Source organism: Trichosurus vulpecula, chromosome 5, assembly GCF_011100635.1.
Source record: "Trichosurus vulpecula isolate mTriVul1 chromosome 5, mTriVul1.pri, whole genome shotgun sequence".
NCBI classification, from domain to species: domain Eukaryota; kingdom Metazoa; phylum Chordata; class Mammalia; order Diprotodontia; family Phalangeridae; genus Trichosurus; species Trichosurus vulpecula.
In genome coordinates, this window is record NC_050577.1 from 8,998,063 (window position 1) to 9,014,162 (window position 16,100).

Here is a 16,100-nt window from a genome sequence, read left to right on the forward strand (position 1 = left end):
GTGGCCGTAGTCAGTACTTCAGCCCTGGGCCTGTTCCTGCTCCAGCATTTCACTCACCCAGCAATCTTCCCGACTGGTTGGTTGCCAGGTTTCCTCTGCTATTCCCGAGTGGTTTGGTCTGGTTCCCTTGCATGTGCCTGGCACTCCTGCCCCTCTCAGTCCACTAGTGGCTTCTAACTCTCTCAAATCTGCTCAGATTTACTTTTTTAGATGTATCTGACAAAATTTGTGAGAGAGCTCCAGTAGTTCCTTCCTTTCACAATATCATCTGGGCTACACCCCCTCTCAAATCAAAATTTTTAACACGAGTTTCCATTAGTCCCTAGTTTGTCACAAAGATTATTTGGCTACAGGACAGTATCAATTCTATTTGATTGGTCTATTCTGATGTTTCCAGTGGTGAACTTTTTACTGAATTAAACAACAAGCCAGTTGCTTGGTGCCCCATATGCATTGTCTTAGTCAATGCCTCCTGACAGAATACTAATCCCCAGGCCATGCCACTTTGGAGAACCATTAAACCTCAGGAAATCTGGCCATTTGATGAATGAGTGTCTGTTATTGAGTTGGGCACACACACCAACAATCTTAAGGGAACAATCAGCTGGAAAAGACAGCAGTGGTTTGGGATGAGGGCACATTCAAAATAATGACCTTCTGAGAACTTTAAAAAAGGAGGAGAAAGTTTGTAGGATTAGTTTTATGAAATGAGCATCTTGTTTCATTAATTGGTCTTTTCCCCACTGAACTTAGTGTGAGGTATCAAGGTGACAGATATGCTTTTGCAATTGTTGCTGTAACTCTCACTTTCCTTTTTCCTACTGGAGAGCTACAGAAGTATTCTACTACTGAAGTATGTGATCGGTCATGATGGGAACTACCCATCAGCACTGTGCTGGACATCTCACAGATGAATGGATTTAAAGACAAAAGAAAGAGTGAGTACAGAGAAAATTTATGACAATGTAGAGATGTTTTTAAAACCCATACAAGGTAGCACACAATGTTGCATCAAATAAGATGAACCATAATGTGATTGAAGGTTAAGGGCTGGGTTTGTTGTTGTTCTTTGTTTTTTTCTTGGCTTCAGAAAATCAACTTCTGGAGGATGAGGGAAACATGCTTTGAGGGCAATGGGAGTTTTAGTGGACTATGAGCTCAATGGTTCTATGGAACTCAAGGAAATGAATGTGATCTTAGGCTGATTTGGTGGTCAGAGTCTCCTAGAATAAGGAAGTGATGATCTCCCTGTCCTTAAAGAGGGAATGGATCATAGCTGCTAGGGCTTTGGGCTTAGAGCCATGGAGAACTGGGATCTAGCCCTACCTGTCACTTAATAGATCTGAAGCCTGAAGAAAGTCACATAACCTCCCTCAGCTACAAAACCTTAGTCAGTAAGATGAGAATAAGGAGAGCTATTCTTTTATAAAGTGATTGTTAGGGATTTGATGAGAAAATCAGCGTAAAGCATTTGGCAAAGCCCCAAACCTGAGCTAAATATTCGTTATTATTATTGTTCATGCTCTATCTAGAGTACTGGATTTTGTTCTGGGTGATACCCTTTAGGAAAGAAAAGTTACAGTATTCAGAAGAGGACAACTAGAATGGAAAATGGCCTGAAATCCATGCCTTGTGAGTAACTGTTGGAGGAACTGATGTTGTTTAGCTTGGAAAAGAGGAGACTCAGAGCAAAGATGGCAGCTTTCTTCAAGTATTTGAAGGGCTATTATGGAAGAAAAGGTTACACATGGCCTCTTTGGCTCAAGAGGGCAGAACCAGGAGTGATGGTAGAAGTTGCCAAGATAGTCAGTTATATTTGACCTCAAATAAAACCACTTAATGATGAGAACTGTTAGGGTAACATGGGCTGCTTTATGAACCCCCACTGGAAGATTCTGAGGAGAGGCAGAACACGTGACAGCATGTTGCAGATAAAATGACCTAAAATATGGAAGGCTTTTCAAATACTGTAAAATTCTATGTAAAGCTCAGTTATTTATCATCATCATTACTGTTTTTATTAGTGTTCTCAGCATCAGCAACATTAGGCAGTCTTGTTCAGGTTCAGGTTGTACTAGATGGCACCTATGGTCATTCTCACTATTTTCACCATATGCCATGTGACCACATGATTATATGAAAATCCAGCAATGGGGAGAGACAGAGAAAGAGAGAGATGGATAGACCACAGAGAGAGACAGAGACAGAGAGAGGGAATCCCTGTCAGTCATGCTTCTTCCCAAGTTTGACAGTAAACCTACTCTGTTTCCATTGTTCTTCACATAAAGTCTGTATGAAAACACAAGTTCTACCACAGTGCAGGTTCAATGCCTGGACCCCTCCACTATTGCTAAGAATTGTGCCATCAAGCACAAGATAAACATGTGCCAAATTAGCCCACAAACTTCAATATGTGTGAAATTCCTAAATCCTACAACTGATCTTAATTAAGTCCTCTATTTCCTAAAGGTTTAATACTCAAATACTTAAATACTCATTAATTGAATAACATCAGCTGAAAAAAGACAGGAAAGCCATGATGAAGGCTTAAACAAATATCTTTTTTTTGACTCAGGTATCATCAAGTCCTTGTCCCCTGACACAGTACTAGAGAAAACAAATTTGGAGATGTTTTGTATTTCAAATTCTTTGGTATTTCAATATTTTCATAATATAATATTTTTAAAAACCCTTTCCTTCATCATGGTTTTGTGCTGTCTTTTATTCTGAGAATTTCCCTTGGCCAGGATAAATACAGAAGAAAACCCGGACCAAAGCATGATCCAACCATTAAGGAGAAAAAGAAGGAATGCAGAATTAAAGGGATTTGTTTTTCTATGTCTCCTATTCATTATCAGATCCATCTGTACATTTCAGTGGTGTCCATGCCATGATGCCTTGAATAGAATGTCATAAAAATGTATCGGAGAAAACAGCTTTAGAAAAAGGGAAAATTATGCAAAAAAAAATTATGTCTCATGCTTAGTGGGATCTAAGATGGATAAATGATAACGAATAAAGCACCCATTTTCCATGAACATTTTTGTTTGTATTTGTAATAGTATTTTCCCAGTTTCATATCAAGACAATTTTTAGTATTCATTTTTACAAGATTTTGAGTTCCAAATGTTTTTCCCTCCCTCCCACCCTCCCTTATTTTTTAAAATAGTAGGCAATTTGAAAAAGGTTATACATGTACTATCATTCAAAGTATATTTCCATATTAGTCACAGTTGTAAAAGAAGAAACGTATCAAAAGGATAAAAAAATCCAAAAAGAAAGAAATGTGAAAAAGTATGCTTTGATCTACATTCAGAGTCAATCAGCTCTTTGTCTGAATGTGGATAACACTTTCCCTTGGGAGTCCTTTGTACTTGTCTTGGATCATCATGTTGCTGAGAAGAGCTGAGTCATTCAGAGTTCATCATTACACCATGCTGGTGATACTGTGTACAATGTTTTCCTGGTTCTGCTCATTTCACTTTGCCTCAGTTTGTACAAGTCTTTCCAGGTTTTTTCTGAAATCTTCCTATTCATTATTTCTTATTTCACTATAGTAATCCAATACATTCATTTACCATAGCTTATTTAGCCATTCCCTAATAGATGAACATCCATTCAATTTCCAATATTTTGCCACCATAAAAAGGGCTGCTATGAATAATTTGTTCATGAAGGTCCTTTTCCCTTTTTTATGATCTCTTTGAGATATAAACCTAGTAGTGGTATTCCTGGATCAAGGGTATGCTTAGCTTGGTTGCCCTTTGGGCATAGTTCCAAATTGCTCTCCAGAATGGCTGGATCAGTTCACAATTCCACCAACAGTGCATTAGTGTCCCAATTTTCCCACATCTTCTCCAACATTTATCATTTTCCTTTTTTGTCATATTAGCCAGTCTGATAGGTGTAAGGTGGTACCTCAGGGTTGTTTTAACATGCATTTCTCTAATCAAAAATGCTTTACAGCACTTTTTCATATGTCTATAGATAGCTTTAATATCTTCATTCAAAACTGCCTGTTCGTATCCTTTGACCATTTATCGATGGATTGTATTCTTAAAAGTTTGATCCAGTTCTCTATATATTTGAAAAATGAGACCTTTATCAAAGTCATTTGTAGTAAAAATTGTTTCCCATATCTCTGCTTTCCTTCTAATCTTGATTGCCTTAATTTTGTTGTGCAAAATCTTTTTAATTCAACATAATCAAAATTATCTATTTTATATTTTGTAATTCTCTCTATCTCTTGTTTGGTCATGAACCTATAACTCAATTAACTTATCCTTTAAGAATCTGGATACTATACTACTTGGTACATATATGTTTAATATTGATATTACTTCATTGTCTATTGTACCTTTTAGCAAGATGTATTTCCCTTCCTTATCTCTTTTAATTAGGTCTATTTTTTTGCTTTTGCTTTGTCTGAGAACAGCATTGCTACCCCCTGTTTTATTTTTTCACTTCAGCTGAATGGATACTGCTCCAGCCCTTACATTTATTCTATGTGTTTTTCTCTGCCTCAAGGTGTTTTTTTTTGGTAAACAAAATACTGTAGAATTCTAGTTGTTGATCCACCCCGCTATCGGCTTTCTTTTTATGGGAAAGTTCATCCCATTTACGTTCACATTTATGATGACTAACTGTGTATTTCCTTCCATCCTATTTTTCCTCCTTTGCCCCCTCTCTCCTTTCATCCTTTCCCTCCTCACCAGTGCTTTGTTTCTATCTACCATCTTCCTCAGTCTTCTCTCCCTTTTGTAACCCCCCTTTACTTAATCTCCTCCCCTCCTTCTGCACTGTATGTACTCTTTTTCATCCCTTAATACTTTTTTAAGTCATTCCCTCAGATTCACCTTATATCCGTGTCTTCTGTACATGTATATTCTTCTAGCTCTACTATTAGGGGTGCAATTTATAAAGATTACAAATATCATTTTCCCATGTAGGGGTGTAAACAGTTCAGATGCATTGAATCACATGTTTTCTTTTCCTTTTTATATTTTTAGGCTTCTTTTGAGTTTTGATATTAGAGAACTTTTTTTCAGTTCTGGTCTCCTTGTAAAAGTTTGAAATCCTTCTGTTTAATTGAATAGCCATTTTTTCCTTTGAAATTATGGTTAATTTCATGAGGTAAGTGATTTTTGGTTGTGGTTCTAGCTCCTTTGCCTTCCAGAATATTATGTTCCATGACTTCCAATCCTTTAGGGTTGAAGCTTCTAAGTCCTGTGTAATCATGATTATGATGCCCTAATATTTGAATTGTTTCTTTCTGGCCATTTAAAATATTTTTTCCTTAATCTTATAGTTCTGTAATTTAGTACAATGTTCCTTAAAGTTTTTATTTTATCTCCTTCCTAAAGTGACTGGTGGATTCCTTCAATGCCTATTTTGCCCTCTGGTTCCAGGATATCAGAGCCACTTTCCTTTATGATTTCTTGAAAGATGCTGTCCAGGTCTTCCTTTTTATTATGGCTTTCAGGTAGTCCAATGATTCTGACATTGTCTCTCCTGGATCTATTTTCCAGGTCAGTTTTTTTCCTGTGAAGTATTTTATATTTCTTCTATTTATTTTCCTTTTTTTGAATTTGTATGATTGTTTCTTCATGTGTCATAGAATGATTAGCTTCCACTTGCCCAATTCTAACTTTTCAGGTGTTATTTTGCTCAGTTAGCTTTTGTCCTTCCTTTTCAATTTGATCAATCATACTTTTTCAAGGAGTTGTTGTCTTCAGAGGATTTTTGGATCTCTTTGTATATTTGGCAAATCCTACTTTTTAAGCAGTTGCTTTCTTTTTTCTAAGCTACTGACACTTTTTTCATAATTCTCTTGCATCACTCTCATATCTTTTCCCAATTTTTCTCCTATCTCTCTTATATGCTTTTTAAGTTTCAATTTGAGCTTTTCCATGAGGTCTTTCTTAGCTTGAGACCACTTCCCATTTTTCTTTGGGTTTTTGCCCATAGGTGCTTTGACATTGTTGTAATCTGAGTTGGTGTCTTGAGTTTCCCTGTCACCATAATAACTTTCTATGGTCAGATTTTTTTTCTTATCCTTTTTGGCCTTTTTTTCCTTTCTTTTAAAGTTGAGCTCTGCTCCCAGGTGGAAGGAACACTCTCTCAGGCTTCTTGCGCCTGGGGCTATAGGCCCAGGCAGTTTACCTAGTGCTGCATTGATGTTGCACTGACCCGCACAGGAGATCCTTGTGTCTGGTGCTGCCTTGAGGGGGTGCAGTGGGGGGTAGCTAGAACTGCTGGAGGCTGTAGGGGTCTATCAGCTTACCTGATGCTGAGCCAGGGTCCTAGTGCTGGTTTCTGGCATGTGCTGAGGCCAGTGTGGTGTCCCTGTGTTTCCCCAGAGCTATGCTGAAGTACCTGGATTTCTGGCCACTGGAGGTCACTTATTTGCCTGGTGTTACACTGAAGAACACGGTGGTTCTCACAGCTAGAGTCTGCCTGTTCCTCTGGCTATGCTGAGGAATATGGATGGGATAGAGGGCATCCTGGTGTTGGTATCTGCCTGCTCCATTACACAGGGGCTTGGGATCTCTCACTGGTTTGCTGAGGTGGGGCTTGCTGTGATGTTTCCTGTCCTGTACTGTTCCCCTTTTACCCAAGTGAGACAGATCTTTCTTGTCAGTCTTCCAAGTTTGCTGGTTCTGCTGTTCCAGGATTTATTTTGGGGTGTTATTTTATGGTTGTTTGGAGGTGAATATGGAAGAGTTACAGTGATTTACTGCTTACTCCACCATCTTGACTCTCATCCAGAATCTTTTTTTTAAACCTACCATTGTTTTTCTGCCAAAACTGAAAGTAGAAATGCTGAAATATTGAAATACTGGAAGAGAGAGAAAGAAAGAGGGAGGGGAGGAAAGAGAGGGAAAAAGAGACTGTTCTTAGATATTTCTGGCAAGCTGGAAGGTGGAAATGTGAAAATCAGACAAGAGGATGTTTTCTTACATGTTTTGCAGACCAATCCTGCAAATTCCAAATGTTGAAAAAATGTGGGCGTGCATAGCGACTTTTGGGAAGCCAAAAGAAACCTATGATGTTTGAATTCCTTGTCGAGTAGGTCTGAATTTTTCCTTATTTTCTGATTGTTTTCATGTGAACAAACCAAACAATGAAATCTTATAAGAAAGTACACATTTCCTCTCAAAGGGACAAAGAGCACTCTTATTCACCAGAACCAGAGAGGAGGGAACTTAGAAACAACACAGCCATGTGAAAAGAACATTTAGGAACACTGTGAACAGGATAATTTATCTTTTCAAGTTAATTTGTCTATCAAATGGCTCGAATGACATTCAGTTCAAATAATCCAATGGGCCTATTACCTCACTGATGAGAATGTTCCCTGAAACCATGTAGACCTTAGCCCATCCATTCTTGCATATTCTTTTGGCATTTCCAAAGGTTTTCAAACCAGCACAAAGGTCGTCCAAGTATCACCTGTAAGATGATCATCATGGCCAAGAAGTGAAAAAGCATGGCAGTGGCCCAGTGACTTATTCTCACTCTCTAGCTTAAGGGATTTAGATATTACAGGCAGTTTCCAGTGAATTTACCCAGGTAATAATACTAATAACAGCTGGCACTTCTAAAGTTCTCTACAGACATTATCTCATCTGATTCTCACAAACACCCTCTGAAGGAGTTACTGTAATTGTGGTAATGTCCATTTTACAGATGATATCAGGAAGACATGAGTTCAAATCCAGCCTCAGACACATACTAATTCTGTGATCCAAGGCAAACCACTTAACCTAAGTTTGTCTCAGTTTCCTCAACTGTAACATGAGAATAACAGCACTTACCTTGTAGGGTTCTTGTGAAGCTCAAATTAGATATGGGTAAAATGCTTTGCACAGTACCTGGCATGTCATAGGCACTCTATAAACACTTACGCACTCCCCCATCCATTTTCACTCTGCTAGAGGCTGGCACCAAACAGAGCCTGAAGAAATGTTTATTGACAGAATGATTGGCTCAGGTGCTAACACTTTTTTTAATATTCTCTCTCCCAATTACGTTGTGAACTCCTGGAGGGCAACAATTGTCTCACTTTTTCTATTTATATCCTGAACTTAGCACAATGGTTTTCATGTGTTAAGCACTTAAGAAATGATTTTTTTTCATTCATTTCTTTCAGCCTCATAGTTTCCCATATTCTTCAGTAAATTTAAAGGAATATGCTAATGACAATGATACTAAAAATAATATACATATGTATGACATTATTGTTTAGAAAGTTATATCTATCTACATTGTGTGTGTACATACATAAACATTGGTATGTATCTGTGCATTGTGTTTGTGTGATCCGATTTGAGCCTCACAGTATCCCTGTGTGTTGAGTGTTATCTACATGCTATAGATAAGTAAACTGAGTCTCAGAGAGGTTAAGTGAATTGTCCATATTCACAAGGCTAAGGTTACAAGGATAAGAGATTCAAACCTGGGTCCTTCTGACTCTAAAATCAACAGATTCTCAAAATCAATATGTTATATAGAAAAATTGCACAGTTACTGTCTATGCTCAGTGTTTTTTTTTCCTTCCTTTCTTTACTTATCTTAAATGACATTCTTGGGAAACTCTTATAGGGCTTTAAAAATCATCCACTAATTTGTCTTTTCAAATTTTTCTCTTTGGAAAGTTTGGCTCCATGTAGAAAACCCAATCCCAACCTCAGGCTCCTCTACATGATCCCTAGAGAAGAAAAGTAATCAATGTAGAATACTTCAATCCAATGAGAGACCAGAGTTCTCTGGGACCATGTTGGAAAAGAGCTGGAAATGTGGGGGATCATAGTAAAAGCCATGTGGCTGGGTTCCTGTTTCCAAACCCAGCTAAGAAAATCTCCCTAACCAAATATCCAGCCTACTTACAGAGCGAGAAGCACCCATGCTCAGTCAGGAGTCGGGACCAGAGCCAATTTCCTATCCTGTGAATTTCCATAGAATGATAGAACATGGGTTAGATTTACATGATGACATGAATGAGAATTGTACAGTAAGGAAGAAGGCTCATCAGAGTGCCAGCTCTAAGATAAGCGTTCTAGTTCACTGTTTAGGAGTTGTCTTTGAGCCCATTTGTGACACCGATTAAACCTATAAGGCACACCAGTATATTAGCTGCCAGAAAGACAATCTCTCTTCTGGCAAGGACCTAGAGATGTTATCAGACTTACTACTTGGATTCTGGGCAGTTTGAGGCTTGAGCACTCCAGAACAGTAACAAATAACTTTATACAGTTCCTAGAGAACTATGATGTGTTACCATCCTTATTAAACATCGCAGCAACTCACAAATTTTTGTATTTAGGAAATGCTTTTAAAACCTTTCTGTAGTAGAGAAACAGTGTAGTGCAGTGCACAGAGAATTAATCAGAGTCAAGAATAGCTAAGTTTACATCAGCTGTTTAACCCGGAGCAAGTTAATTAACTTCTCTGGGCCCCTGGTTCTTCATCAGTAAAATAAGGATAATACAAATACCTCCTCAAGAGAGTTGTTGTGGTGATTAAATCAAATTAGCAAGAGCATAGAGGAATGGAAGGTACCATCATTATGGTAGTTTAGGCCTATGGGTTCCTTTTCTCTCTAAAAAGGAGGGTCTCTTTGTCATGCACACAATTATTTCTGCCATCTTTTAAAAATGGGTGCAACTATGAATCCTTCCTCTGACTCCATGTTTCCAAGCCAAACCAGTCTTGTGGCTGTCACTTTGCATCTGTTCAGTAATTTGTAATGCTCTTCTCTGAATCCTCTTCCATTTCACTTCATTCTGTTCCATTGTTGGTCCCCAAGGAGGCCACAAGCCTTGGATGATAGGCTGACCCTCTCTACACACCACATCTGGATCCTTCCTACTATGGTCAGTTCGAAATACTCTGAGTCACTCTTGCTATTTCAATGACCAGATTATATTTCTGATTCCTATTTAAATTACAATGGACTACAACACTTAGAATTTTTCTTCCACATTCACCCAAAAACATTCCTCCTCTGTCTTGGCTTTCTGGAAATTATTTTCTTGCCCAATTGAATTATCTTTCACTTGGTCCTATTATACTTGAACATATTTACATCCTACCACTTCCCTGACTTGTCAGAAGTACTTTGAATATCAGTCCTTCTCCACCTACCCATGGAGGTGTCATCATCACCAATGGATGTTTCAGTACATTATCTCAGTCATGAATGATGATGTTCTAATATGAGTTGGGGCTCTAAAGAAATTGACTCAATAAGCATCCCAATGTTGACACAGCACTAGATGAAAGGGAAATCCAGAGAATGGCTGACATGGACCCTGGAATTTGAGAGAGTATAATCCAAAGAATTTAGAGTAGTAGTAGAAAAGTGCTTATATCCAAAAGTTCTACCAGGGCAGACAGCCCAAGAGGGAAGGTGAGCTTTCAAGCATGAAATGTTGATGACAAGTCTGACAGATCCCATTGAAGAATAAAAGCTAGAGTTGTCTAAATCACCATAGACTAACACCAATGTTTAAAATAGGCATACACAAGAAAATGAAGGTGGAAGCTAGGACACATAACTGAGAATGAAAAGAAAGGGCAGGATGATAACAATTGTGGGAAAGAAGGCTGAACTACTCAGTTTTTGTGTTGGTTCTGATTTATCTTCCAAAGAGAACTGTTGGATTTACTAGGAAAAAATTAGCAAGGAGTTGAAAGCCAAGGTGAGCAATGGTAAGAAGGTGTTTTTAAAGCATCAACAATTCAAGGCACCAGGTTTGGATGAACTATATTACAGAATATTTATTGAAAGAACTGATAAGTGTGATGGCTGAGGTGCAGTCAGTGCTCTTGGAAAACTGGTGGAGAATATGAGAGATGTTGCAGAACTAGAGACAAATATATTTTCCTGATTGATTGTGAAAAATAAAAAGATTGGATTTGTCAATGTCTAGATTACTAGGTATTAGCTGCTGCCAATATTAAAGAATATATTATTAAGGGGATGATATACCAACCTTTAGAAAAGGAAGTTGTGGTCAGTAATAGTTAGCAAAGGCACACTAAGAATAAGTCATTTCAGATTCCTTTCATTTTCTTTTGAAATAGGCTAACTAGATAAGAAAACAAATTGGAATTTAGCAAGTCATGTGACAATATTTCTCATGTCATCTTTGTGAACTAGATGGGGAGATTTAGGCATGATGACAATATAGATTGAATGACTGGACATATGGAGTATCAATGGTTCAATATCAACCTGGAATGAAATTCCTAGTGCAGGCCACCATGTCTCTGTCTTTTTCCCTGTGCTGTTGAACAAGTTTATCATTGATCAGATGAAAGCATATGTAACATACTTATAAAATTTTCAGGTGACAGGAAGTTGGAAGGGCAAGTCAGGCTAAAACGTGTTCTTAACAAGTTAGAATTATGAGCTAAGTGGAAAGGGAATTGAATAGAAATGAATGTAAAGTTTTATATATGGGTTCAAAGAATCAACTGCACATAATAGATGGGAGTTGCCTAGAATGCAACTTATATAAAAAAATTTAACAGCTTGGGTGTTTAGGGGGCTGTAAGCTCAAAATAACCCAGAAATATGTTACAGCAGGCAAAAAAATAATAGGATCTTGGATTTTACTAATAATGCCATAGTGTTTAGATGAAGGGAGATGATATTCCTCCTGTAGCCCAGCCAGAAAACATCTACAGTTTTGAATTCAGTTTTGTGTGATGCAACATCTCAAGAAGAACAATGGTAAACTGGCATATGCCCAGATGAAGACAACATGAATAAGAGAAGAGAAAATCATGCCAGTCAGGTACCTACCAGAACAAGTGAAAATGCTTAATCTGGAAGAGAAATAACTTAGAGAAGAAATAATCATTTCTTTCTAGTATCACAAGGGTTGCCAAATGCAAGAGGAATTAGATTTATTCCACTTGGCCATGACCTTGGGGTTGGGTGAAGGAGAACTAAAATCAGATGCCTGGGAGTGGCAACAAGGAAGATTTCTGCTCAGCAGAAGAAAAAAAATTCTTAGTTGTTAGAACTTCCCCATGTCCAAAGGACTGCCTCAGGAGTTAGAGGGAGCCTCTTCCATGGTGGCCTTCAAATGAAAGATGGATGACCACTTGTTGTGAACACTATAGCAGGATTTCCTCCTCAGGTCCTTGCTGGACTGAATGGACTTGGAGGGTTTTTTCCCCAACTCTGAAGTTCTATGGTTCTGCTAACAAATGCATATCTTTGTTGAGAAATAGGCTGAGTGAGAAAAATCCTCTTTCCTCAGCTTCCTAGTGAATACTTAACTTTGGAACAAACAGAAATCTGAAGATCTTCTGCCTTTAATGATAATCCTTTCTCATCCCTATTTCATTGTATTCTTTGTATTGTATTATATTGTATTTTTCCTGGACCTGTGACTTTTATCAGCTGAGAGAACTCATGGTAAGGAATTACCTCCATTAATACAGAAAGACACATTTTCTGTACCTCATGCCCTTAGAAAGTGGGGTCTTTCATTGCACTTGTAGAATCCCCAATTCTTTTTTGTCCTCCCTAAAATCTTGCACGGGGAAAAGCAAACTGATAAAAAGTCATCATGGAAAGTAAAACACTCATTAATCAGCATAAGAAAATAGGATGGGTGTGACATGGAATCAATTAACTCATTGATCTCTTTGACTGCTATGTTCTAATTCCCCAACTGGATGTCCAGCAGTCTTGCGGAATGCTAGTGAGATGGCAGTTAACTTTTCACACACAATTATTTCCTGACATCTACTCCATTGAAGGCTGGCAGATAATTTGGTCTTCCATTGATTTTTTAAAAAGAGAGAAAAGAAGTCCTGTTCTTTATGACACTGTGATGAAAAATCCAATGGCATATTTACCCATGCACCTTTTTTTAAATTTCCTTGAAGTAAGGCCAAAATAAACCTACAGAATTCATAGGATTTTAGAAAATATTGAAATATGCTTTCATTGTTTTGAGCTGTCTTCATTTACTTGATGCATATTCTTTTTCCTACGAGATATGAATTTCTGTGGTGAATCAAGGTAAAGTGGAGCAGGTTCATCCCAGAAGGAAAGCTCACTTTGACAGGCACTAGTGCAGTCTATTTCAGACTAGAAGAGAGGGATTTTTTCTAACTGGTCAACAATTAACATGACTTTTTCACATATTCTTAGGAAATCACAGGAATGCCATTATTTTCAAAGGATCATTTATTAAACTTATTTTTTTTAAAAAATACAATCATGGTTTCTGTTAAGGCTTTGGTGTTCTGTATGTACACATACATATGACACAGCACTGTGTAGGTATATTAAAATGAACTTAATCTGGAGATAGCTTCTGAACTACCAACTACCAGCTTTGCCTTACAATTAATCCCTTGCCCTTCAATGCCATATGAAAAACAACAACAGAAATAAGGGCCTTCCTTCTGCTGAACTGATGTATTCCCAATGCAGAAGCAACATCAAATATTTTCTAATATTTTATAGTGATGACTTTGGGCAATAGTTGGCATACAAACTCTTCAGAAAGATGACTGAACTTTATGATCCTTAAAAAACTTTTTTTTCAAGCTATAAGATAGGAAGAATTGAGGAGCTAGGTAAGGTCTATAATACCCTATTAGCAGCAGTTGATAGTAAATGCAACAGAAGATTTGTTTTGTCTGTGGTACAAAGAAGGGTGTGTTCCATCCCTCTCTTCTACTCCATCTTCTTCTACTGGAAGGAACACAAGTTAGCATGTATGCTCTGTCTTTGGAACTAGAAAACAGAAGGAAGACAAGATGCAGATTGTCATTAGGAGTGTCTATTGCCATCAGCTAATATGGATGCTTTGCAAAAGTTAGTGAAGATGAGAAAATGCCATAAGGTAAATATATACAGAGTTAAAATACATTTCTTATCCAATAAACAGTGATTCAGGGCCCTGGGACTGTTCAGGATAAATGTCTCCTATTTTGCTCTCCACAGCAATTTATTTTTCAGTGCAAGCTAAGCAAACAAAGACCAGCCCATTGTCCAAGGCATGGCCAACGAGTGCGGAATGTTCCAAGCAAGTCCATCTTCAGCATCATCGCCATGGAGGCCCCTCGGAGAGAAGTGGCATTTGTCGCCAGCCCTCTACAGATCAAGAGGTGCAAGCAGGAGAAGGCTGTCTCTCAGAAAGCCAATGCTCATCGCCATCATCTTCTCCCTCTGTAAACCACATCTGGGTAAGTAAGGCTCGCCATGCTAGCATTTCTTTCCTGAGAATGGCGCTCGCTCGGCGCATCCCGCGCTCGGTATCATAAGTGAGCATGCTCGGAGCTGTGGTCACTATCATGGCTGTCATCGTTGGCTAAAGAGTCCCCTGTGTGTTGAAGGCCGGTGGCCCCAATGCCAGAGAGCTCCGAAGGCAGCAGGGTCCCCTTTTTCACATTCACCAGTTCCTTTTCCCGGGCAGCTGCCCCTTGCTGGCCTCCTTTTACTCGCTTCCATTTCATCCTCCTGTTTTGGAACCAGACTTTCACCTTGAAAAGCAAACAGAAGAAAAAGAGAGTGGGGAGAAAGGGAAAAAAGTTAAGTCCTAAATGTACATTCTTATGTCAGAAAAGGAGGGTAAATGATGTTCTATACAGCACCATAAATTTTAAATGGATATAACCCCTGAAAATTTAAGCTATGCCCATTAAAGACACACACACACACACACACACACACACACACACACACACACACACACACACCCCTAGAAGACAGAAAGCTCAGGTACTTTTTATAATCTATGACTGTGGGAGAAGGAGGGGTGAATTCATACGCAAACAATATACATTGAATGCCAATTCATTCATGGAATGGAACACATGAATTTTGTTAGCAAAAGAGCAAATGAATAATTTCCATTACATCAAACCAAAAAGCTTTTTGCATAAACAAAAGCAATTCAACTACAATAAGAAAATAAGTGATTGGAGAAAAATCACTTACATCAAATATCTCTGGAAACATATCTGATATTTAAGAAATAGAGACAACTAACCAGAATATGCAAGACCTGAAGTTATCCTCTAATAGATAAGTGGTCAAGAGATATGAACAGTTCACCAAAAAAAGTTGTAAGCTATTAACAGTCAAGTGAAAGAATGTTCTAAATTACTGCTAATAAAAGAAATCCAAATAGAATAACCCCAAGGCTTCACCTTACATCCTGCAAATTGACAAACATTTCAAAAGAAGGGAATAGGCAATGCTGGGGACATGCTGGGGGCAAACAGAGACAATAGAGTACTATAGGTACAGCCATGAAATCACTCAATCATTCTAGACATCAATTTGGGATTACGTGAAGAAAATGCCTAAAAATGTTTGTCTTCTCTGAGACAGAGATTCAATGGCTAGGTATATCTATATATACTTGGAGGTCAGTGACAAAAAGGAAGGCCCCATATGCCCCCAAAATATTTGTAGCAGTATGCTTTATGTTAGCAAAGAACTGGCGCATGAATTCCATGGAATGTGACCAGACTGCGCAACGATGAATCTAAGCATCACAGAGATGAATGAGAAGATGTCTATAAAATATTGAAAAGTGAAGTAAGCAGAATCAGAAAAGTAGTATCTGTAATGACTCCTGCAAGGGGAATAGAAAAAAATAAAATAAAATAACAAAAACTGAATAATGAAATTTTGTAATGACCTAATGTAGCCCCAAAGAAGAGGCAAAAGAAAGTACTTCCTCCTCTTTTTTGTGGGGGAGGGGGGAGTAATGTACCTACAACACAGCATATAATGGGAGAATTTTTTTATTGTAATTTTTCAAAAGTGCAGTAATTCCCCTCCCCCACTTTTTATTCCTTTTCATCAGGGATGGCTATCAGGGAGAGGGAGGGAGAAGAGATATAACGGAAAATGAAAGTGGTGTAAAAATATTAATAATTGTTTATGTTAAAAAAGAAATGAATATTAAATCTTGCTATAATTCTTTATACCAGTCTAAATGCTTTGGGGCTCATGAGGGGTTGCCTGGGGAGGACTTCTATGTTATATTAGATCTGGCATGGGGTTTAGATTGTCCATTTAGGCCACTTCCCAGTGATTGTAGCCTTTTTGTTCT

General features: G+C 38.1%; 1 protein-coding gene across 1 annotated transcript in view; it reads right to left on the minus strand.

Moving 5' to 3' along the window:
* Positions 1 to 13,195: 13,195 nt before the first annotated feature.
* Positions 13,196 to 16,100, minus strand: part of MEOX2 (mesenchyme homeobox 2) — an 86,120-nt gene continuing 83,215 nt past the window's right edge. The window contains exon 3 of the mRNA XM_036761349.1: positions 13,196 to 14,517. Coding sequence (XP_036617244.1) covers positions 14,293 to 14,517 — 225 coding nt within the window. The 3' untranslated portion in view covers positions 13,196 to 14,292. The remainder of the gene's footprint in view (positions 14,518 to 16,100) is intronic.